Here is a 25,158-nt window from a genome sequence, read left to right as displayed (position 1 = left end):
CTATTGTATGTCCCAAATACTCTGTTTAAAAATGTAGGATGATCTTCCTTTTAGGCCCTGTATAATATCATCTGACTTTATGGATAGTTAGACATATCATTTTTTCGAATGACAGCCTGCTTACTTGATGCCATTGACAGAAAATAAATAGCTATAAATAAATGTCTAAAGCTAGTGTGACTCTATCCAAAGATTCTGCATAATCCCATTTAGAGTAATGAGGACTATAATGACAATCTTAAGTACACTAATTTTTTAAAAGAAATCTCCTTCATCTTATCCTTACACATAGCACTGATTATATTCTTCCTCCATTGGATTAAGAAGCAGGAAGTCTAGATAAGAATAAAAGCAGTCCCTTAGTTACTGGAATAGCTTAGACCTCTCACAGGTGATATTTGTAGTTCACTTCAAGCCTGAGCAAGTATTTGGACTAATTTTACATGTTGAAACCAAAGGGGAAGCTTAGCAAGAACATTGTTTCTTGCTTTGAAAGAGGTAGGCTAAGAGATATGTGTATCATTTTGTTCACACACTGAACTCCCCTCCCTTTTTTTCCTGCTTCTCTCCTGCTTGGAGCTGACTCCTCCTTCCTGCAGCTCTGAGGATCACAGGCTGATTGAAGAACACAGCAGTTCAGATGGAATTCTGTGCACAAGCTCCCTCTGACTGGCTCACGCTCGCCCTCTCTCTCTCTCTTTCTTTCTCTCTACCTTCAAAGCTGAAACCTACCTGACAATCTCTTGCCTTTGAGTCCAGCTCTGCAACCAAATGCATCATTTTACTGCTCTTAAAAGTGAACAGAGTTTGATTATCTCAAGCTACAAGCTGCTTTGCTCCATAAGAAGAACCCCAAAGGATCCAGACATCATTGGTTTTCAATGTACCTGAAGAGTTTTGTTTTGTTTTGTTTTGTTTTTTTCTTTCTTCCCTGAAACTTGATGGTGGGAAGGAGATTTTGCTTTGTTTTTAATTGGAATGTTGAAAAGTTGTTTGCTCGGATTTTTTTTTTCTTTTTTTTTTTTTTTAATGCTTGAAATGGAACCTAATTTTTAAATATAGCTTGAGTCAGATCTAAAGGAGACATGCCTGACCATTTGCTGCAGGACTGACCGGGAGAACATCTAGAGGGGAACTTGGTAGGAGAAATGAAATCTGATTTACAGCAGCCAGTCTTTCTTTTGAGAAAACTATCAGACTCATTGATAAGAGAAATTAAATATTGACCAAGGACAATGTCTTTATTTCTCAGTAACTTATCAACAAATGACTCTAGCCTGTGGAAAGAGAATCATAATTCTACGGACCTTTTAAATCCGCCAGGAACTCTGAATATCTATCTTTTTTGCTTGACATGTCTCCTGACTTTTGCAGCCTTGGTGGGCAGCATTTATTCACTAATTTCCCTGCTGAAGATGCAGAACAGAACTGTTGTGTCCATGCTTGTGGCTTCCTGGTCTGTGGATGATCTCATGAGCGTCCTGTCGGTGACCATCTTCATGTTTTTGCAGTGGCCAAACGAGGTCCCTGCTTACTTCCAATTTCTATGCACCACATCTGCCTTATTGTATTTATGCCAGGGCCTCTCTAGCAACTTGAAGGCGACTCTCCTAGTCTCTTACAACTTTTACACGATGCACAGAGCTGTAGGGAGCCAGACAGCCTCCAGAAGATCGGGCCAGGTGCTTGGCGTGGCGCTGACCGTGTGGACAGCCAGTCTGCTGCTCTCGGCGCTCCCGTTATGCGGCTGGGGCGCCTTCGTGCGCACGCCCTGGGGATGCCTGGTGGACTGCTCCAGTTCCTACGTGCTGCTCCTCTCTACCGTGTACGCTTTGGCCTTCGGACTCCTCGTGGTCCTCTCGGTCCCACTTACATACCGATTGCTGTGTTCTGAGGAGCCGCCGAGACTCCACGCCAACTACCAGGAAATTTCCCGTGGAGCTTCAACTCCTGGGACCCCTCCTACTGCGGGAAGAGTGGTTTCTCTGTCCCCAGAGGATGCTCCCGGCCCGAGTCTGCGGCGCTCTGGGGGATGCTCCCCGAGCTCAGACACCGTGTATGGACCGGGTGCGCCCGCTGCCGCTGGGGCTGGAGCCTGCAGGCGTGAGAACCGGGGGACTCTCTACCGCACCAGGAGCTTCACCGTGAGCGTAGCACAGAAGCGCTTCGCTTTGATCCTAGCACTTACAAAAGTCGTCCTTTGGCTGCCCATGATGGTAAAAGTGCATTTGCTCACAAAGCGCGAGTGTGGGTGCCAGACAGTGTAAATGAGTGTCGGGACCGGCGTCGCTGGTTTGGGGAGTCACCAAGAGACACACAGTGAAGTCCGCTTGCAAGTGTCTCTCGCTGGGTTTTAGAAATGCACTTAGAGGAAGGCAGTCCGGGATAGGGCTAGTTGGCCGCAAAACCTTTGCTACTAAATGCTTCTCCTTTCAAAAGTCAGGGGAGTAGAGATCGCTTTCCGTCGCGAGCGACTTAGCTTTCCATATTGGTGGTGGCCAAGGATATTGTCTCACACAGCAAAATCTGGGAGTATTCAGAAAAGGAGAGAGGGAATTAAAAGGTTTTTTCCCTTCAACCTTCTGTCATCCCTTTCTCGCCGTTCCCTTCCCGACTAGTAAGGACGACGCCCATCCTCAGCAGGGAGGGATAGAGGGGAGGAGAGATCAGTTGTGGAGGGAGAAGACAGGGGACAAAACAGGCTTTTGTCCCTCCTTCTAGGAGGAAGCCGATTAAAAGGTGGCAGAGTGGCGCCCCGCTGTGAGGAGCGCGCATGGGCGGAGGTGAGGGTCCAGGGAGGCGACAAAGACCATTCGGAGAACCAGACGCAGGTTTCCCGGACGCCTGTTTCCCAGCTAGCATCCTCCACGTTGTAGACTGTGCCTTTCTGGTGGAGTCTTGAATAGGCAGCGGGCGCAGACCCGGCACTCAAAAGCAGAAACTCCTCCCAATCCTGTGCTGTCTGGCGTAGCGGGGTGCATCCCGCCGTTCCCAAGAGCCCACCACCAAGGACAGGGCGCCAGCTCCGTAGCAGAGCTCCCCTCTCGCTGTCAATCAGGACAAGGAGCTGGAAAGGGAACTGAGGCAGCGTGCGTGGAGAAAAGGCTTGGGAAGTACAAAGTATAATTTTTGGTTAGATCTGAAGTTCTCTTGCCCTTGCAGATGCACATGGTGGTCCAGAACGTCGTGGGGTTTCAGAGCCTTCCCTTGGAGACATTCAGCTTTCTACTTACCCTGCTGGCCACCATTGTAACCCCAGTGTTTGTCTTGTCCAAACGCTGGACCCACTTGCCCTGTGGCTGCATCATCAACTGCAGGCAGAACGCATACGCAGTGGCATCCGATGGGAAAAAAAGTAAGTCCTCAACACCGCGGTGATTGGCAGCAATACTCCTTCAGTGACTTTCAGAAAAGTAGTCTATTAACAAAGCTGCCTCAGTAGGGAATGGAGAGTCCAAGGATAAATGTAAATGGTAAATAGTGAGAGGAAATTATGAAACAATCACTACCACAATTTGGGGGTAGATTTTAAATGAGGCTGGTTTTGAAAAACCCCATGAAGTGCTGTGGCACTGAATAATTATTTTAGGCAGGAAAAAAAAAAAAAAAAAGGAAAGACTAGAATTCATTTAGCACATCATGTCAACAAAGGCACTTAGACGATATATTCACCATATTGCCTAGTCCAGAATAGAAAACAAACTCCTCTCCCAAGTCTAGAATGAGATGCAGCATTGCCATAAGAAGCTTGAATTTGAAAAAGGATTATTAACCTTCTGAAAGGAGTTGACAACTTATTACACTATAACCCATTATTATGCAATCGAACAGTAAAGAAAGGCATTTTTGTTGTTTTACTGCTTGTATTCTTCCAGGGTTTTGGAAAGTTTTCAGAGTAAGGAATCAGAGTACTTGAAAACAGTTCCAAAACAAATTGCAAGTGTAGGCCTCTCTCTCTCTCTCTCTCTGTCACACACACACACACACACACACACACACACACACACGGGTGCCCTGGACCAAACACAAAAACAAACAAAACCCTCAGTTTAAAAAAAAAAGACACAAGTGACAGTTTGTTACTGTGTGTTCATGTATGAATCTAGCCAAGTTATTTACTTAAAGAAGATTCTGTGTTCTGAAGAGTACACTTAGAATGAGAGTGGAAAGTAGGTCCATTCCAGAACTCCCTACAGTGTCATTGTTTCCATATTCTAAGAGAGGAAAAGTGTTGAGGAGTGAGCTGTATACTTTGACTCTGTCAGGAAGAAAAAGGATATTATTGTATTATTCCAGACAGAATATAGGATGTTTTATCACTTAATAAATCTGAGAATGCATTAGTGTATGCTGCATTAACTGTCCTATTAATTGTCCTTTGCTCAGATCATGCAAGTATATTATTCTTTAACGGAGATGTAGGATAAATAAAAACAGTCTATCTTAGGCTATTTTAGGGTTGCAAAATCTAGAGAATATCAAAGTATACTCTGCAATCAATTAAATAACAAAGTTATTTGATGTAATTTGCCATGAACTGGCCATTTTTCTTATGTCATAATAATGGCATTTAAAATTTAGAATGTCTAGATATTTTTCAAATGACCAGAAAATTTTTTATTGTTAAGAATATCATTAAGTTTTATTAGTAGTAGATGACAGATGCATTTATCTTTAGAATAACCTTAGAACTTATAATAATGATGTGTCTCTAATATCCAGAGCAACAGTGACAGGGAAAATTAATAATAAACCCTTATGGACCACTTATAAAAACATGTAACATAAAGGAAACAATTCACAAGCCTCAAAACTCTAACATTCTAATAAATCTTAGCATTTTGCCACTGAACTAGTAAACTAGCCCAGTTTTGCGACATCTAAAATTGTGAGAGGGATGAGTCTAGTGTCAGTGAAAATGAAAAGTCTTAGTGACTTAGTTGAAAGCAGTCATTTTTAAGAAGTGGGGACCATCCATCTCAGAGCTGAAAACAAAGCAGACAACAGACTTATTCTTGTAAATGACCTATGAAATATTCTACTTTCTGTACTGCACAGACAGAAGAGTCTTACGGTAGGCTAGCAGAATCAACAGTCACACTCATATCACAGGTTTGAAATTAAAAATATGTCTTTTGAGATCAAAATAATGTTTTTTTCTAAAATTACCATTGCTTTTATTTGTGTTTGTTTTAAAATTCCAAAGAAGGACTTATATGAAGGCTTATAAAAAAGAAGCATGGCTTCACAAATAAAACATTATGATAAACTTTAGCTTAAGATACTTATAGTTCAAATGACTCCATTCCCCCCATAATCCAGGCTGTGATATCAGAACTTTCTGATAATAACAGTGATGTGTTTCTACTGTCTGAGAAGCCACCATCAATTTTTGCTATTGCTAGTATAACACAACAAAATTTTAAAACCCCAAACATAGCACATGCTTAGGTGGACCAGGTGGTTGGTCAGCTAGAGTATCTTAATTCTTCGATGGTACGAGTTTTATGTTTAAACTTTTTGTCCATAACAAACTAAGATTCCCTCTCTTTATATCCTTTATCAGTCAGCAAACTTCAGAAGCAAGGGAGAGAAAATATTTTTTCCCTAACATATTTATCATAGGTTAATTTTGAAGATGTAAATATAATTATAAAGCTCAACTTCACTAAATGGGAACTGAGAGATGTGCAACCAGAAAATGAATGTGAGCAGTGGAAAAATAATTTGCAGAAATAATAATCCTCTCCTGTTTCCAACAAGAATCTGTACTACTAGTGTCTCAAAAGTGTTTTTTTTTTTTTTTTTTTTTCAAATGCTTTTAACATAGAGGTCTGGGGCAGTAGACATATTGGTTGGATATAGCTTTCAGTCCCATTTTGTTTGCCTGACATGATGTTTTTTAAACAGTTAAATGTCACATACATTATATAAAAAATAGATTTTTGATCTTTATTTTCTGACAAAACAATAGTATCTGGTAAGTGATATTACTCTGAAGAATGATTTTTTTTACAAGTTGATATAATTACTCACATCTAAAATTGTAATTGGCAAGATGTGATTAAAAGCAGAAGATTAAAGCTAATTCAGGTTTTATCAAGGATTTTGGAAGAATAAAGATTTTGCTTTTAAGAACAAAAAGTTATATTTATTTTTAAGATGTTTAGTATAAATTTCAAAGGATTCTGGACAATATTCTGATGGTTTTTAAGTTTCTTGAAAATTATTAATCAATTAAAGATCTCTGACTTTCACAGACAGAAATACAAAATACAAAAAATACAAGAAAATACAAAATACACAAAATACAAAAAAAGTTTTTAAAACATCTCAACTATGTAATTTTTCAGTGAAATAAAACTATAGCACTGTCAAGGCCTTCCTCCTATAAAGAAATCAATATTATAAAGATACCACTTTTTTCAAATCATATTTTATTCGGCTAGCATCATGGAGTCAAGGCTAACCTAGCAAACCATTCCTATCTCATCAAGCATGATTCCTACAGGTTGTTCCATTCATTCATTCATTCGCTCACTCAATAAATAAATATTTATTAGGGAAAACATCACTACGTGTCTAGCACTGTGCCACATGTTCAATAAGGAACAGAAATTCCCAACAGAAATTCTGTTCAATAAGGAACAGAAATTCCATAAGGGTCATTCAGCGCATGACCCATGCGCTGAATTTGGTTCAAAGATCTAGTTTTTAACCAATGTTTATAGTTACTTATAACTAATTTTAATTATGGACCGAAATTTTAAGATCAGGATATTTTATATCAAATCTATGAACCTGGTTTGTCTGAAAAATTAGAATTCTTGACAACACAACTCCTAATCTCCCCACAAATGGCTGGAGCTGAGAATCCTGCTTTAGGTGGAGAAAGCGCTTTCCCATTTGTCTTTGTTAATAATTAATGTTAGCTAACTGGCCTCATAGACACTTTTTATTTTCTGCTTTTGGTTCATTAAAAAAAAAAAAAAAAACCTAGTCTTTACCCTCAAAGAACTTAGAAATGATTAGTTTTGACTCTGATTCTCATATTTTCTTCAACATAATTTTGAATATTAACTATATTAATGTATTTTTATAGGGATTCACCCCCTTACAACCAGCCTCTCATCTTATATTGTCAACTTTGTGATATTGTTATAACCTATTATCTCAACTTAAGTATCTCAGGTACATTAGTTACTTCAGGCAGAATTTGCCATTTAAGTGATAAGTCACTAACAAGAAATGTTTCATTGATTATACTGCACAATTATTGTATTTCCTCTGACTTAAAAACAGCACATTGTGTAACTCTGCTTCCATTAACATAATTCTTTCATGAGTCTGATTAGCAATAAAGCAATTTCAAATAAAGGCAAATAACTGCAATTCTGAAAACAGCTAGCTTTAAATTCAGATCATTTTACCTGTAAGTAATCTTCAGTAGCTTTTGTCTGTCACCCCCAGTTTTCTCCAGCGTAAAATAGAATCAATAAGATTTTTACTACGTAGGATTGTTGGTGTGTTAAATGAGATATTCGATGGGCAAAACGACTTCAGAATGTTCTATCGCATCCTGGTCTTTTGATAATCCTCCTTTCTTTTCATAACCTACCTCACACAGCCCTTTGTCCCTTGTGACATGGAGGTGAAGTCCCCATTAACACATTCTGCACACTCCTTCACAAACATTACTCATTTTTGCTTTATATATTTGAAATTACAATGTGCAACTAATAAAATTATAGTCATAGACATCAATTTTATCATGTTATATCACAAAATTGGGATTTTATGATAGCATTTGTCTTCTTAATGGCCTTGAATTGACAATTTGTCACTTTATATCTTTTTTGGAGAAAAATAGAAACCCATCAATAATTTAAACATCATTTTAGTTCCTTCACCTTTCACATTCTTAAAGCAAGTTAAACAGCATAACTTGATTTTACTTGACTACAGTACTAGAAAAGGTCAATACAAATATAAATGAGACAGTATATAAAATATGAACATCTATTTCTACTTTTATTTTTTCTTTGAATCAAAATTTTTCTTGTTTGTGTTCTGGCTCAAACAACAATGAATGATACTGATAAATTCTACTTTTCAGTCAACAGAATTGGTTTACAAATCTTAGATTCTGAGAAACATCTCAGTAATAGAATCTGCATATGAATGACACTAGGGTATATTGCAAAATGAATCAAATTTTACTAATTTTTATAGAACGCTTAAAACTTTTCATACATTTTTTTCTACCAAAGACAGCTAAATGTCTCACTATAAAACACAGAGCTATCAAAGTAGAAAATTTGTTTGAAACAAACCATGTTTTCACAGATGAAAGTAAAAACATTAAATTATATCTTGTCTACCACGTTAATATAACTTGATTCTTAATATGTAAAACTTATCTAGCATTTAATGACATTCAAAATAAAAATTGTATCACTTTCTGTTACTTTCTTGCTTTTTATTCTAAGACTTTGCATCACTCCACCAACTAATAGTACTTTCTTGCTTTTTATTCTAAGACTTTGCATCACTCCACCAACTAATAGTACTATAATTAGTATATCATCATATTTCACCTGATTTAAATCATAAAAATTTTATGCATTCCTGCTAAAATCTTGTAATAATCAGCTTTATAGACATTATAAAGTGCTTCATTTGTTAAAAATATGAATCCGCCTAATTTTTTACCGTTCAATTCACATTTACTTGTATCAGAAATGTACATGTTATTTTTTTAAATTTAAAAGCTACTTAGCAGCATGGTCAATTTTAAATGTTTGCATTTATAGACATACAAATGACAAAAATTATACACCAAAATATTTAAACAAGTTATATTTATTGGTGGTATTCTCAGCTGAATAACTCATGTAATATTAAGACTACTTAATAATTAATTTCTAGCAAAATAAAATTTATAAATAATATATCTTATCCCAAAATATAAGGAAATGTGCAAAATAATTGGTTAGTTAGACTAAGATAAGCTAAAACAATGTATTTGAGAATTTCCTAATGTATGGCTAAGTTTTTGTTATATAAGGCTTCTTTAGTGACCAAAAGAGTTTTTAAGATTGTATGTGTTTCAAAGACCCTCATTGTGTAAATGAGAAAAATTAGGCACAGGATAATATGATAATTTTGTGAAGCATAATTTCTTTGCATAATTGACAAAAAGTAAATGCAGATAGTTTTAAAACTTAAAATAATCAAGTTGAATGCACTGTCTATTTTTATTTGCTATATATAGCCAATGTAGTTTATATCTACCTTACTAGCCATAAACTGTTGTTTTTATTTTTACTCAGTCAAGAGGAAAGGCTTTGAATTCAATCTATCATTCCAAAAAAGTTATGGGATTTATAAAATAGCACATGAAGATTACTATGATGATGATGAAAATTCCATATTCTATCACAACCTGATGAACTATGAGTGTGAAACTACAAAAGACCCTCAGAGAGACAACCGTAACGTCTTCAATGCTATAAAAGTAGAAATCAGCACCACGCCCTCTCTGGACAGCTCCACACAAGGCGGCATCAACAAATGCATAAATACTGATATTACAGAAGCTAAACAGGATATCAACAACAAAAAGGGTGCGTTTTCTGACAAAACAGGAGGGAATATTCACTATGAAGAAACTACCTTTTCTGAAGGGCCAGAAAGAAGACTGTCTCATGAAGAGAGTCAGAAACCAGATATTTCAGACTGGGAGTGGTGTAGGAGTAAATCAGAAAGAACCCCTCGTCAGGTACAGTAAAAATTGTTCTTGCTGTTAAATTAAAGGTGATACTAAATGTGATAGCCATGAAAAACATTATCAGTTGTTTATTTTATTCAATCTAGTCCAACATTAACTTCACTTGCCTCAATTAATTTCCATGATATTTAATTTTATTTCAAGATGTCTTTTGAAGGACTTTTTAATTCTTTTAATCAGTTTAAAATCTATACATTTTATAATAGGAAGAGTTAAACAGGCTCTTTAAGAAGAGTAGGGCATTCTTTTTTAACCTCAAGAAACCTGCATAAATTCAGATTAGATTCTCAGAACTCACAGTTCAAATTAATTTAGTTTGTAGATTTTATTTTTCCCTCCTCCATTCCAAAGGTATCTCTTAAGTCTCCCAGGGAAGTTTTTTTTTTTTTTTTTTTTTTCCATGCAAAGGCAAATATTTATACAACTTGCAGTGAGAAGTGTTGTTCTGTTGAAAGTATATTAGGCAGCTTGCCTATCAGTCTTACTAGAACTAATCCCTCCAGTACCCAGCAGAAAAAAAATTATTCCAGAGTACATTCAGGTGAGCATTTGCAAGCCCTTATGAATGTTCCATCTCCTTAAATATGGAAGAATGGTTTTATAGTATTTAATAAAGCTAAAAGAATTCGCATTTGAATTTCTCGTCCTTTCCTAGATTTCAGCCTTCCTAAAATGGTGAGGGATCCTTCTTATTTATTGAAATGGCAGTGTGAAATTGATATGAGATTTTTTTCTTTCTCCAAGCTCTCATATGTGATAATTAAGTTGCCCTTGCTTTCCACACTATTGATTTTCTAGGAAAAAGGAGTCTTTTTTCTACATGAGTTAATGGAAATCAGAATCTACATGCACCTAATCTCTGGAATCAAAAGCATTATTTTAGAAATACACTGATAGGAATAATGTATTCATTGATCAAAAGTATGATCATATAACACGAACTATAAATATGAGCAGAATAATTTGAGATTTTCTTTATTCTCAGTAAGTAAAACTACTAGTCTCCTGATATCATTGTTTTTAAAGTGAGTTGAATAGTAAAAGGTGGTGTATAAAATATATTATAAGAGGAGATAGCCGGGCGCGGTGGCTCACGCCTGTAATCTCAGCACTTTGAAAGGTCAAGACAGGCGGATCACGAGGTCAGGAGATCGAGATCATCCTGGCTAACACGGTGAAACCCCGTCTCTACTAAAAATACAGAAAAATTAGCCGAGCATGGTGGCGGGCACCTGTAGTCCCAGCTACACGGGAGGCTGAGGCAGGAGAATGGCGGGAACCCGGGAGGCGGAGCTTGCAGTGAGCCGAGATCCCGCCACTCACTCCAGCCTGGGTGACAGAGCCAGACTCCGTCTCAAAAAAAAAAAAAAAAGAAGAGATAATTGTTCATATTGTTTAGAGATTAGAAATCAAAGGAAAATATCACTAAATATTTGTCATAAATTAAATAATACAGTAAAAGGTGGAGGCCAAAGAACACAACACTCCATATGTTTAGAAAAAATGTGTTTTCCCAGCTAAGAGGGGAATTCCGACACTTTCATCAATTTGCTCCTGAATAATCTAAACCTCTTAGTCTTGCACTTAGAAATTGTTTTAAGTTATGTTCATAATGAAGCAAGTGTGTGTGTGTGTCCATCCCAATAACTTGTAACTACCTTCAGTGCTAGTCACCTATATCATCCTCGTGATTACCCCTTACGGATTACAGCTATCTTGAATCTTACTCATATTTTTGTTACATTCTTTTATCACAAATGTATACTTCTAACATAATACATTGTTTAGCTTTGCTAATTTTGAGCCTTCTAAAGATGGTATCATGCTGTATATAGTCTTCTGGGGCCTGCTTTTGTTCATTTAACATTACTGAGTAGCTCAATTTTCTTATTTATTTCATCAAAACAGTTGGAATTATTATCTAAAATACCACAACTAAATGCCTTCATTTAAAAGCCTTGGTTATAGTTTGGAAAGTAGAGTCAAATAACTATAACTAGAACACGAATAATTGTAACTAGAATGTGAAAGAATCAGACACTGTTTGCACATAAGAATGATGAAGAAAAACTTACCCAGAATCTTCTTTAAATCAAAAATTAAAATGATTTATGTGAAGTATAAAACTTTGATCAATCCAGATATCTTTCAGCTATGAATATTGGCTTGTTAAATATAGATATTTAAACAACTGTAATGATCAAGTCTTTCAGGAAACTTCTCTGAAATGGTCACCATGAAAAATAATGATTAGAGGTAAGATGGATAATACAATATTCTGGAAAGGTAAAACTTTTTATTTCCAGGGACTAATTAAAATTAAATAAAATACTATCATAAATTTTAAAACAACAGGAAGAAATCCTAAACCGCAGATTGACGTTTTTTGTATAACCTTCCCTTAGTAAAAGTACCTGTGGTCTTTAAGGTTAGCCTCAAATATAAATACAAAATTTTAAATTAAAAAGTGTTACAAAATTACACGGAACATTTTAAAGCACAAAGTTTAAAATGTTCACATTGTAATTTCAAATGTTAGCAAAAAACGCATTTGGGACTGAAAACCTTATGAGAACTTTTCCTAAGACCAAAACAGCTTTTAATTCTTACCCTTTTCTTCAGCAGCAAATGTTACATGGAAGTGAATGATGACTTAGAAAGGACTTTCATTTTTATCTTTTTCTTCCCAGTGCCGTTTGTTGCTCTCAGCTATGTTAACATATGTATCTTATATAGTGATGCATTAAACTGTGTGGTAGACACTGCAGTTACTCTATAAAAACACTACTTCTTTTGATTGTTTTATGGTTGTACTTTCAAACATTTAGGCTCAATTTATCAATTTGTGTCTAATGGTACTACATTTAATAGTATGTGTTCTCGGGATTTTTTAAAAAAACGGATTTGATTTTAAACATATTTAGTGAGCTCTCCTTTATTTGTACAATATGCTTTGTTTAATTTTTTATTGAAGTTTATGTTAACAATTCTCAGTATATTTTCCTGGAAGTCCTGGTAGGAGTCAGACTATCATCACATCAAGGTTAAGGTGTAGAAATGATGGTAATAGAATGGCCTCAGTAGATTTAAATGTGATCCAATAAAATTTACAAGAATTGGAGGTATTCATAAGACTGAAATTCAATTTTAACCTGGTCACATAATTGCTTCTTTTTGAACACCTAATAAGTAGAAATCTAAGCAGTTTACCATTTTGAAAGTTCAGAAGGAATAGTCAGAAGTGTCAGAGATTTTTAGTTAGAAAGTCTTAATGCAATAGCCACTGGTATGACTCTTTCTGAAATGAAATGATAATTTTCTAGAACCCCAAATTTTGTCATCTATGAATAAAGAAAATTAGACTTATAAAATAATCAACTGGCCTGTGGGTGATCACTCTATTTTCTCTTTTAATACTAAGTTCATAAAATTACCTGGATTCCATTTTCTTTCCTTTTAATGTTCTGTTTTAGAGTTCCAGAAACTCACTCATTTATTTTTGTGAATCAAAAACATAGATATCCTGAAACTTTTAATCTCTTTACAATCCTATCATTATAGGATCTGTAAGGTACAAGGTCCTCCATTTTGCCAGTAGGATGTTTTAAAAACAGATTCTGAAACGTTCCCTCTCAAGTGAAAGACAAATCAGGGGGAGGTAATTGTGTTTAAATTTGCTACATAATCACTTAGCTTAAGGGATAAATAAGGCCAACAAGAACTAATTTTGATGTCGCCTGAGAATCAAGGAAATTTTATTTTCATTTTAAGGAAAATGTTTTAGCTGTCTAAAAACAGTTTTCTAAAGTTATGTTGTATCAGTTGTTAATAGAGTTTAGTAGCAGTATTGGTTTCTATAGTATTTTTAAAATATTACTGTTTATTTAAGTAATGTTCATAGGAAACTACAGAATCTAAAAGCTAGCTAGACTATTTTGAGTTATTTAGATCAGAGCCTCTCAGGCTTTAATGTGCATACTAGTCAAATGGGTATCTTATTAAAATGTGGATTTTGATTGATTAGGTATGAGATAGGATCCAAGATTCTCCATTCCTAATAAGCTTCCAGATGATTTCTGTACAAAACCAAGGTCCCACCTCAGACCTACAGAATCAAAATCCCGCAGTAGGCTAATATACACATTAAAAATTTAAAAGCACTGCTTTAGATTCTAATTGCTAGAGAATGGGCATGAGTTTGAAGTGCAGGGCAAAATTAATTCTTTCTGTTTAAGATATGACCCATTAAGTATAAAGCTGGAAGAAAATACACAATACACATATCTCTTCCCTCTTCCTAAAAACTGTGCATCTTTTCTTTTCACTTTAAAAAACAAACTATTTTTAAAATGAGGACAGCATATTGCTGTTTTCAGTGACACTATTAGCTTAAAATGAAGATGCCTAAACTTGTCTCTGAGTAATTTCTGACATTTTAACTGAAATGACCATACTAGAAAAAATGCACTTAAAACCTATTTATAGCCTCCACCTGATCATCTTAACAAAATGATCATCTGGAATATACTTTAATTTTGACTACATTCATTTGTTTGAAGTGCTTAGTTTATTACTCGCTGTTCAGAAATTTGAAAATTTGCTACACTGCCTAGTTTTTATAAAAGTATAAACTTTATTGTTTTTATAATTATTAAACTAACTTATAATTATTGTAGAAAATCCAGAAATTGCTGATAAGCAAAGAAAAAAACTCATTTCCACCTACCCAGAGTTAACCACTGTTTACATTTTGTTGTATAAAATATCACACTCTTTCTATGCATATATTTTTACTTTTGACAAAAACAAACAAACAAACAAAAACAGTCCTGCTGTATGTACTGCATGCGCTCTGCTTTTCTCCACTTAACAGCATAACTTTAACCTCAATTTAATTGTTTCATCCCTTTGTGCCATCATCTGGGAACCTAAGGGAATTTTATTCTAAACTACTTCAGTTATTTCATAGTACATTTTGTGATCCTCACAGCATGCATCATTTTGTCGCAATGAGTAAAAATAGCTCTAACTGCTCACGTTCTACAAATTCAAGGGAATTAGCATTGGATCAAAGCTTGCATTGAATCATGTAATTTACCTGTTAGCTAAGAATTCTGTTAACATTCTCATAAAAGTCTCCTGGCTTATGAAACCTAAAAGATTGTGTACTGAAATGACCCAGCTGTGGCTTAAATCTCTTCTTGATTACTCTCTACTTGAACTCAAGTAACTAGGAACTCACTATATTTTTAAAACTTTTTATTGTGAGCTAATACATGACCTACAAAACAGTTGCAAAAAATAGTACAGAGTTTCAATATATCTTAATTCAGTTCCCACTAATGTAAACATGTTACACTGTACAATGCAATTATCAAGAAATTAATAACTAATCTCTAAATTTTATTTCAGTTTTACCAATTGTCATCTTTCTGGTTCTGGATCTAATCCCTGATGATATATTGTACTTGTTTTTATGACTCCTTACTTCCAATTTGTAACAGTTTCTCACTCTTTCTTCATCTTGCATGATGTTTACTCTTTTGAAGACTACTAGCCAATTTCGTTTTTGTTTTTGGAATACCCCTCATTAGTAATTGTCTTATTTTTCAGTTGATAGAATTAAAGTCAAGAATATCACCAAAGTGATGTTTGTCTTTTCTAGTTCGTCATATCAAAAAGTACATGATGTTGATACATCTTATGATGGTGATGTTCCCTTCATAAAATTGGTGTCTGCCAGATTTCTCCATGTAAAGCTTCTATTTTTCCCCCTTGTGATTTTTAAGTGTCTTGCGGACAGATATTTTCAGGTTATGCAGATATTATGCTTCATATCACAACTTGCCCACTAACTTTAGCATGCACTGATGAATCTTACCTGCAACAGTTATTACGTAATGGTAATTTTCTATTTCTACCATTATTCTTTTTGTTTCATTCTTTGCATATTACGAATAAGGAGGTGGTAAACATTTTTATACATGATTCCTGATGCACATAAACACATTTAAAAATTTTTTTTATTTCAATAGTTTTTTTTTTTTTTTTTTTTTTTTTGATATCGAGTCTCTGTCACCCAGGCTGGAGTGCAGTGGCGCCATCTCGGCTCACTGCAAGCCCCACCTCCCGGGTTCACGCCATTCTCCTGCCTCAGCCTCCCGTGTAGCTGGGACTACAGGTGCCCGCCACCATGCTCGGCTAATTTTTCTGTATTTTTCGTAGAGACGGGGTTTCACCGTGTTAGCCAGGATGATCTCGATCTCCTGACCTCATGATCCGCCTGTCTTGACCTCTCAAAGTGCTGAGATTACAGGCGTGAGCCACTGCGCCCAGCCTATTTCAATGGGTTTTTAGAGAACCTGTGGTGTTTGGTTACAAAAGTTCTTTAGTGGTGATTTCTGAGATTGCGGTGCACCCATCACCCAAGTAGTGTACACTGTACCCAGTGTGTAGTCTTTTATCCCTAGCTAACCCCACCCTTTCTCCTGAGTCTCCAAAGCCCAACGTATCATTCTTACACTTTTGCATCCTCATGGCTCAACTCACACATATGAATGAGAATATATGATGTTTGATTTTTGATTCCTGAGTTGCTTCACTTAGAATAATAGTCTCTAATTCTATGCAGGTTGCTGTGAATGCCAATATTTTGTTCCTTTTTGTGGCTGAGTAGTATTCCATGTATATATACACCACAATTTCTTTATCAACTCGTTGATTGATAGGGTTTTGGGCTGGTTCCATATTTTTGTGATTACAAATTCTGCTGTGATAAACATGCATGTGTAGGTATGTTTTTCATATAATGACTTCTTTTCCTCTGGGTAGATACCTACTAGTGGGATTGCTGAATCAAATGGTATATCACTTTTAGTTCTTCAAGGAATTTCCACACTGTTTTCTATAGTAGTTGTACTAGTTTACATTACCACCAACAGTGTAAAAGTGTTCCCGTTTTACCACATCCCTGCCAACATCTATTATTTTTTAATTTTATAATTATGGCCATTCTTGCAAATGTGAGGTGGTATCACATTGTGATTTTGATTTGCATTTCCCTGATCATTAGTGATGTTGAGCATTTTTCTGTGTGCTTCTGGCCATTTGTATATCTTCTTTTGAGAATTGTCTATTCATATCCTTTGCCCACTTTTTGGTGGGATTGTTTATTCCTCAATGACCTATTTGAGTTCTTTGTAGATTCTAGATATCACTCTTTTGTCAGATGTATAGACTGTGAGGATTTTTTTCTCATGCTATGGCTTGTCTGTTAACTCTGCTGATTATTGCTTTCACTGTACAGAAGCTTTTTAGTTTACTGAAATCCCATCTGTTTATCTTCATTTTTGTTGCATTTGCTTTTATGTTCTTGGTCATTAAGACTTTACTAAGCCAATATCTAGAAGGGTTTTGCCAATTTTATCCTATAGGATATTTATGACTTCAGATCTTAGATTTAAGTTGTGATCCATCTTGAGTTGATTTTTGCATAAGGTGAAAGATGAGGATCCAGTTTCTTTCTTTTACATGTGACTTGCCAATTAGCCCAGCACCATTTGTTGAATAGGATGTCCTTTCCCCCACTTTATGTTTTTGTTTACTTTGTCAAAGATGAGTTAACTGTAAGTATTCGGTTTTATTTCTGGATTCTCTATTCTGTTCCATTGGTCTATGTGTCTGTTTTTATGCCAGTACCATAATATTTTGGTGACCATGGCCTTGCATTATAGTTTGAATTTGGGAAATGTAACTCCTCCAGATTTGTTCTTTTTGCTTAGTCTTGCTTTGGCTATGTGGGCTCTTTTTTGGTTCCACATGAATTTTAGGACTGTTTTTTCTAGTTCTGTGAAGGAATGATGGTGGTATTTTGATGGGAATTGCGTTGAATTTGTAGATTTCCTTTGGCAATAAGGTCATTTTCACAAAATTGATTACACCCATACATGAGCATGGGATGTGTGTCCATTTGTTTGTGTCATCTATGATCTCTTTCAGCAGTGTTTGGTAGTTTTCCTTGTCTTTCACCTCCAAGTATTTTATTGTTTTTGCAGCTGTTGTGAAAGGGGTTGAATTATTGGTTTGATTCTCAATTTGGTTGCTGCTGATGTGTAGCAGATCTACTGATTTGTGTACATTAATTTGTATCCTGAAACTTTGTGCATTTATTTACCAGTTCTAGGAGCATTTTGGATGAGTCGTTAGGGTTTTCCAGGATCATCGCAAACAGCAACAATTTGACTTCCTCTGTGCCAATTTGCCCTTTATTCCTTTCTCTTGTCTGATTGCTTGGCTAAGACTTCTATGTTGAATAGAAGTGATGAAAGAGGGTATCCTTGTCTTGTTCCACGTCTCAGGGCGTATGTTTTCTACTTTTCCCTGTTCAGTATAATGTTGGCTGTGGATTTGTCATAGATGGCTTTTATTACCTTAAGATATGTCCCTTCTATGCTGATTTTGCTGAGGGTTTTAATCATAAAGAGATACTGGGTTTTGTCAAATGCTTTTTCTGCATCTATTGAGATGATTATGTGATTTTTGTTTTTAATTCGGTTTGTGTGGTGTATTACATTTATGGACTTACATATGTAAAACCATTCCTGCATCCCTGGTATGAAACCCATTTGATCATGGTGGGTTCTCTTTTTGACATGCTGTTGGATTAAGTTAGCTAGTGCTTTGTTGAGGATTTTTGCATCTATGTTCATCAGGAATACTGGCCCATAGTTTTCTTTAGTTGTTATGTCCTTCCCTGGTGTTGATATTAGAGTGATACTGGCTTTGTAGAATGATTTTGGAAGAATTCTCTCTTTCTCTATCTTTTGGAATAGGGTCAACAGGATTGGTACCAATTTTTCTTTGGATGTCTGATAGAATTCAGCTGTGAATTCGTCTGGTCCTGGACTTTTTTTGGTTGGCAAATTTTTAATTACATTTTAATCTTGCTGCTTGTTATTGGTCTGTTTAAAGATTCTATATCTTCCTGGTTTAATCTAGAAGAGTTGTATAGTTCTGGGAATTTATTCGTCTCCTCTAGGTTATCTAGTTTATGTGCATAAAGGCATTCATATTAGCCTTGAATAATCTTCTGTATGTGTGTGGTATCAGCTGTAATATTTCCCATTTCCTTTGCAATTGAGCTTATTTGGATTTTCTCTCTTCTTTTCTTGATTAATCTCGCTAATGGTCTAGAGATTCTATTTATCTTTTCAAAGAACCACCTTTTTGTTTAATTTATCTTTTGTATTTTTGTTTGTTTGTTTGTTTGTTTCAATTTCATTTAGTTCTGCTCTGATATTTGTTATTTCTTTCTTTCTGCTGGGGTTGGGTTTGAATTGTTCTTGTTTCACCAGTTCCATGTCTATTTGTGTTCTTTCAGAATTTTTGGTGTAGGTATTTAATACTATAAACTTTGCTCTCAGCACCACTTTTGCTGTATCCCAGAGGTTTTGATAAGTTTTGTCACTATTATCATTCAGTTCAAAGAATTTTTAAATTTCTATCTTGATTTCATTTTTGACCCAATAGTCATTCGGGAGCAGGTTATTTAATTTCCATGTATTTGCCTGGTTTTCAGGCTTCCTTTTGGAGTTGATTTCCAATTTTATTCCACTGTGGTCTGAGAGAATACTTAATATAATTTCGATTTTCTTAAATTTACTGAGACTTGTTTTGTGGCCTATCATATGGTCTATCTTAGAGAATGTTCCATGTGCTGATGAATAGAATGTATATTCTATTGGGTAGAATGTTCTGTAAATATCTGTTAAGTCCATTTGTTCTAGGATACATTTTAAGTTCATTGTTTCTTTGTTGACTTTGCATCTTGATGACCTGTCTAGTGCTGTCTTTGGAGTATTAAAGTCCCCCACTGTTATTGTGCTGCCATCTGTCTCATTTCTTAGGTCTAGTGGTAATAGTTTTATAAATTTGGGAACTCCAGTGTTAGATGCATGTATATTTAGAATTGTGATATTTTCCTGTTACGCTAGTTCTTTTTTCATTGCACAATGTCCCTCTTTGTCTTTTTAAACTGCTGTTGCTTTACAGTTTGCTTGTCTGATGTAAGAATAGCTACTCTTGCTCACTTTTGGTGTCCACATGAATCCTAATGTGTTAGGTCAGTCTCCTGAACATGGCAGAAACTTGGTTAGTGAACTCTTATCCACTCTGCCATTCTGTATCTTGTAAGTGGAGCATTTACACCATTTACATTCAATGTTAGTATTGAGATGTGAGAAACTATTCTATCCTTCATGGTATTTGTTGCCTGAATACCTTGGTTTTTTTTCATTGTGTTATTGTTATACAGGTCCTATGAGATTTATGCTTTTAGGAGGTTCTGTTTTGGTGTACTTTGAGGATACGTTTCAATAGTTAGAGCTCATTTTAGCAGTTCTTGTAGTGCTGGCTTGGTAGTGGCAAATTCTCTCAGCATTTGTTTTTCTGAAAAGGACTGTGTCTTTCCTTCATTTATGAAGCTTAATTTCAATGGATACAAAATTCCTGGATGATGATTATTTTGTTTAAGGAGGCTAAAAGTAGGACCCCAATCCCTTCTAGGGTGTAGGATTTCTGCTGAGAAATCTGCTGTTAATCTGATAGGTTTTCCTTTGTAGGTTAACTGATGCTTTTGCCTCACAGTTCTCAAGATTATTTCCTTTGTCTTGACTTTTGGTAACCTGATGACTATGTTCCTAGGAGATGATCTTTTCACAGTGAATTTCCCAGGTGTTCTTTGAGTTTCTTGTATTTGGATGTTTAGATGTCTAGCAACACCGGGGAGGTTATCCTGGATTATTCCCTCAAATATGTTTTTCAAACTTTCAGATTTCTCTTTTTCCTCAGGAATACAATTTGTTCTTAGGTTTGGATGTTTAACTTAGTCCCAAACTTCTCGTAGGCTTTGTACATTTTTAAAAATTCTTTTTTCTTTGTCTTTGATGGATTTGGTTAATTGAAAAGTCTGTCTTTGAGCTCTGAAGGTTTTTCTTCTGCTTGTTCAATTCTATTGCTGAGACTTTCCAGTGCATTTTGCATTTCTCTGAGTGTGTACTTGATTTCCAGAAGTTGTGATTGTTTTTTCTTTATGCTTGCTATTTCACTGAAGAATTTTCCTTTCATATCCTGTATCATGTTTTTAATTTCTTGAAGTTGGACTTCACCTTTCTCTGGTGCCTCCTTGATTAGCTTATTAATCAACCTTCTGGATTATTTTTCTGGAAATTCAGATATTTCATCTTGGTTTGGTTCCACTGCTGGTGAGCTGGTATGATCTTTTCTGGGTGTTAAAGAAACTTGTTCTGTCATATTACCAGAATTGTTTTTCTGGTTCCTTCTCATTTGGGCAGACTATGTCAGAGGGAAGATCTGGAATTCAAGCACTGCTGTTCAGGTTCTTTTGTCCTATGGGGTGATTCCTTAATATGGTGTTCTCCTTCTTTCCCTAGGAATGGGGCTTCCAGAGAGCCAAACTGTAGTGATTGTTTTTGCTCTTCTGGGTCTCGTCACCCAGCAGAGATACTGGACTCCAGTCTGGTACTGGGGAGTATCTGCAAAGAGTCCTGTGATGTGATCATCTTCAGATCTTGCAGACATGGATACCAGCACCTCCTCCGGTGGAAGTAGCAGGGGTGTGAAGTGGACTCTGTGAGGGTCTTTGGTTGTGTTTTTGTTTAGTGTGCTGGTTTTGTGTTTGTTGACCTTCAGCCAGGAAGTGACACTTTCAAGAGTGCATCAGCTGCAGTCCTATAGGGAGGATGCAAACTTGCCCTAAGGACACCTGGTTAAATATTCAGGCCTCTCAGGTGGTGGGCGTGGCTATAGCGCTCCCAAGAGACTATTGCTTTTGCCTTGACTACCAAGGCAGGTAGAGAAAGACCACTAGGTGGTAGCAGGGATAGGCATGTCTGAGCTTAGCCTCTCCTTAGGCGGGGCTTGCTGCAGCTGCTGTGGTGGATGGGGGTGTGGTTCCCTGTCCAATGGAGTTATATTCCCAAGGAGAGGATTATGGCTACCAACGCTGAGTCACACAGATCACCAGGGAGGTGGGGGAAAGCCACCAGCCACAGGTCTCACTCCACTCCCAAATGCATCCCACAGTCCTAGAGGTCAGTCTCACTCCCACTGTGTCCCCCTAACAGCCTGGCATCTAATTTCCAGGCAGCCAGTGACCAGGCTGAGAACTTGCCTCAGACCACCAGCCTCCCTGATAAGAATGCAAGCTGACTCACAGGTTTTTGGCGTCCTAGGGAGCCTGCAGTGGTGATCCAATTCCTTCTAAGGATGTGTGAATTTTTTTGGCTTTCTTGGTATGTTCCTGCAGTAGTTCTCGGAACAAAAGGTCATGATGTGAGTCTCCACATGCTGCTCTGTCCATCTGAGTGGGAGCTGCAAGCTAGTCCTGCCTCCTATCTGCCATCTTCACAAGGTCTTCTACCATTCTTTCTATATTTAGTATGAGAATTCTACTATAAGGAAAAGCTATCTCTTCTCCTTCATTTACCTATTTATTTATTTATTTATTTATGTCAGTATGGACTCATAGATGTTTATTTTAACTTATAGATCATAAAACTGTACTATCATTTATTTTGTTACCCCCAACTATCCTATATTTGGCCATTGGGAGCTCTTTCATATTGGTATCTCTATCTATCCAACATGCCATAATCATTTTTTAACATTTTCTGACTTTCCGACAGCACGACATATTCCAGCATCATTGTGTATTTTCCTTAACCTTGCCTCAGAATCAACAGTTTTTCCAAGGAACCCTGATTCCTTTAACTGGAAAATAGTATTGAGAAGCCAAAATCTGGGTGCTAGATATGCTTATTGCCACTGAGGTATCTTGCTTCTAGCCCCTATCCTACAGAGCTGGGAAATTGTGTGTGTGTGTGTGTGTGTGTGTGTGTGTGTATGTGAAATAAATACACATGAACATATATATACACATGCTGGTGTGTTTATCTACATTTCTACATTAATTACTCTATATTAGTAATTTTAAAACGAGTTTATACTGATACCTCCAATTCCAATCAACTACTGCAGAGTTCTTTCAAGTCTTTCTTTTTTCTTATATACTTCCTTTCCTGACAGTGAAAAAACAGGCTCTTATTCACAAATATGTTTACTTTTTTGCCCAGTTCTGATATACACATAAAGAAATTTAGAATTGCTAACCCACACCCCTGTAGGAAAAAAATATTAAGAATATAATAATTATAAATGATTTTTACCTTTAGCTTACAGGTTACAGTCAAAACATTATCTTTCAAAGTTACTTAGATTAGTTCTTTGCTTTTCCATTTTTCCATTCCCTTCATTTTATGTTACATTTTTCATGATTTATATTTGACTATTGAAGCATGATTAGGTTTTCAAACATCAGAACGATATAAAACATGATGTAGTTTGGCTGTGTCTCCACCCAAATCTCGTTTTGAATTGTAGCTCCCATAATTCACACACATTATGGGAGGAACCCAGTGGGAGATCATTGAATCATGGGGACTGGTTTCCTCCATACTCTTCCCATGGTAGTGAATAAGTCTCACGAGATCTGATGGTTTCATAAGGGGAAAATCCTTTCACTTGGTTTTCATTCTCTCTTGCCTGCCACCATCTAAGACATTCTTTTCCCTGTCTGCCATGATTGTGAGGCCTTCCCAGTCATGTGGAACTGTGAATCCATAAAACCTTGTTTACCCAGTCTCAGGTATGTCTTTATCAGCAACATGAGAATGGACTAATACAAAAGGCATATAGGCTTCATTCATTTTTCTTCCCTGATTTTATTTTTCTCATTCTTTCCACCTTGTTCCTACATACCCTCTATAAGTAACCAATCATATAGTTTATGGTTTAACATTCCTGTATTTCTTTTTGCAAAACTGGGTAGATACATGTTTATCTTCTTATATTCTCTCTTCTCTTACATATAGATACGCTTCATGCTTTACTTTTTTCCTTAACAATAAATACTAGACATCACTACATATTAGTTCATAGACATCTTCCTCATGGCTGTGTAATAACCCAGTGTGAATATACCATAGTAAATTTAACTACTCTAGCTTGTTTCCAATATTTTACAGTAAAATCAGTACTGCAATGAGTAACTAACCTTGTATGTATGTATTTGTACATTGTTGGAGGTATAGTTTCAGGATAAATTCTTAGAATTAGAGTTTCTTGGTCAAATGATAAATGTAGTTTTGTTAGGAATTGCCAAATATCCCTCTAGAAGGATTATACCAGTTTCTACTCCTATCAGCAATGTATGGAGGAGGATCTTTTTTCCCACCACTTCAGTGACAATGTATATTATCATACTTTTAAACTTTTTCCAGCGTGATAGGAGAGAAATGATATCTCAGAGTTTTTAAAATTATAATTATCTAATTGTAAGTAAGCTTGAATAGTTTTTATATATTTAAGGGACTTCTTTTTCTCTATTATAAATTGTTATTATTTTTTCTGACTTTTATAGAGATTTCTTTTTCTTCATCTTCTAATTTTTAAGAATTCTTTACATATTAGAAATATTAGTTCTTCATCCATTATATACTATGTTACAAATATTTTTCATCATTTATCAGATGCCTTTTGATTTTTGTTTATGGTATTTTTTACCATGCACAATTTTGTGTTTGTTTATAAAAAAATTATCAATCTTTTTATTAATTGCATTTGAATTTTTTTAGTAATAGTTAGAACTACAGTTTAAAATGGAATTCACCCATGCTTGTTTCTAAGTACTTGTATGGCTTAATTATTTATATTTTGATCCCAGGTCCATTTGTATTTTATTTTTGTGGTATATATAAGATATGGGTATAATTATATGTTTTTTCCAAATGGTTGCTTACAATTACTAAAAAGTATTATTTATTTAAAGATCAATCATTACCCACAATGAGTTATCATCTTTATCTTACGCATTTCTATATCTACTTGGATCTATTTCTGGACTTTCTACTCTTTTTTTTTTTTTTGAGATGGAGTCTTTCTCTGTCACCCAAGCTGGAGTGCAATGGTTCAGTCTCAGTTTACTGCAGCCTCCACCTCCTGGGTTCAAGTGATTTTCCTGCTTCAGCCTCCTGAGTAGCTGGGACTATGGTGCAAACCACCATGCCCAGCTAATTTTTTGTGTTTTTAGTAGAGACAGGGTTTCACCATGTTAGCCAGACCTCAATCTCCTGACCTCATGATCCGCCCACCTTGGCCTTCCAAAGTGCAGGGATTACCAGTGTGAGCCACCGCACCTGGCCATATTCAATCTTTTTTGTCTTCAGTATAAACGAGGCTTTCTCTGTCATTGTACCCTCTCATTGGCTATTGTTTGTGTGTGTATTGAAGGT

General features: G+C 35.9%; 1 protein-coding gene across 1 annotated transcript in view; it reads left to right on the top strand.

Annotated features, from left to right (window-relative positions):
- Positions 1 to 652: 652 nt before the first annotated feature.
- GPR149 (G protein-coupled receptor 149) overlaps positions 653 to 25,158 on the top strand; it is a 92,966-nt gene continuing 68,460 nt past the window's right edge. Inside the window, exons 1-3 of the mRNA XM_023192286.2 lie at positions 653 to 2,216; positions 3,163 to 3,355; positions 9,333 to 9,781. Coding sequence (XP_023048054.1) covers positions 1,236 to 2,216; positions 3,163 to 3,355; positions 9,333 to 9,781 — 1,623 coding nt within the window. The 5' untranslated portion in view covers positions 653 to 1,235. The remainder of the gene's footprint in view (positions 2,217 to 3,162; positions 3,356 to 9,332; positions 9,782 to 25,158) is intronic.

Source organism: Piliocolobus tephrosceles, chromosome 2 (assembly GCF_002776525.5).
Source record: "Piliocolobus tephrosceles isolate RC106 chromosome 2, ASM277652v3, whole genome shotgun sequence".
NCBI lineage: Eukaryota > Metazoa > Chordata > Mammalia > Primates > Cercopithecidae > Piliocolobus > Piliocolobus tephrosceles.
Note: the sequence above shows the minus strand (reverse complement) of the source record. Positions and strands in the feature narration are given on the sequence as shown.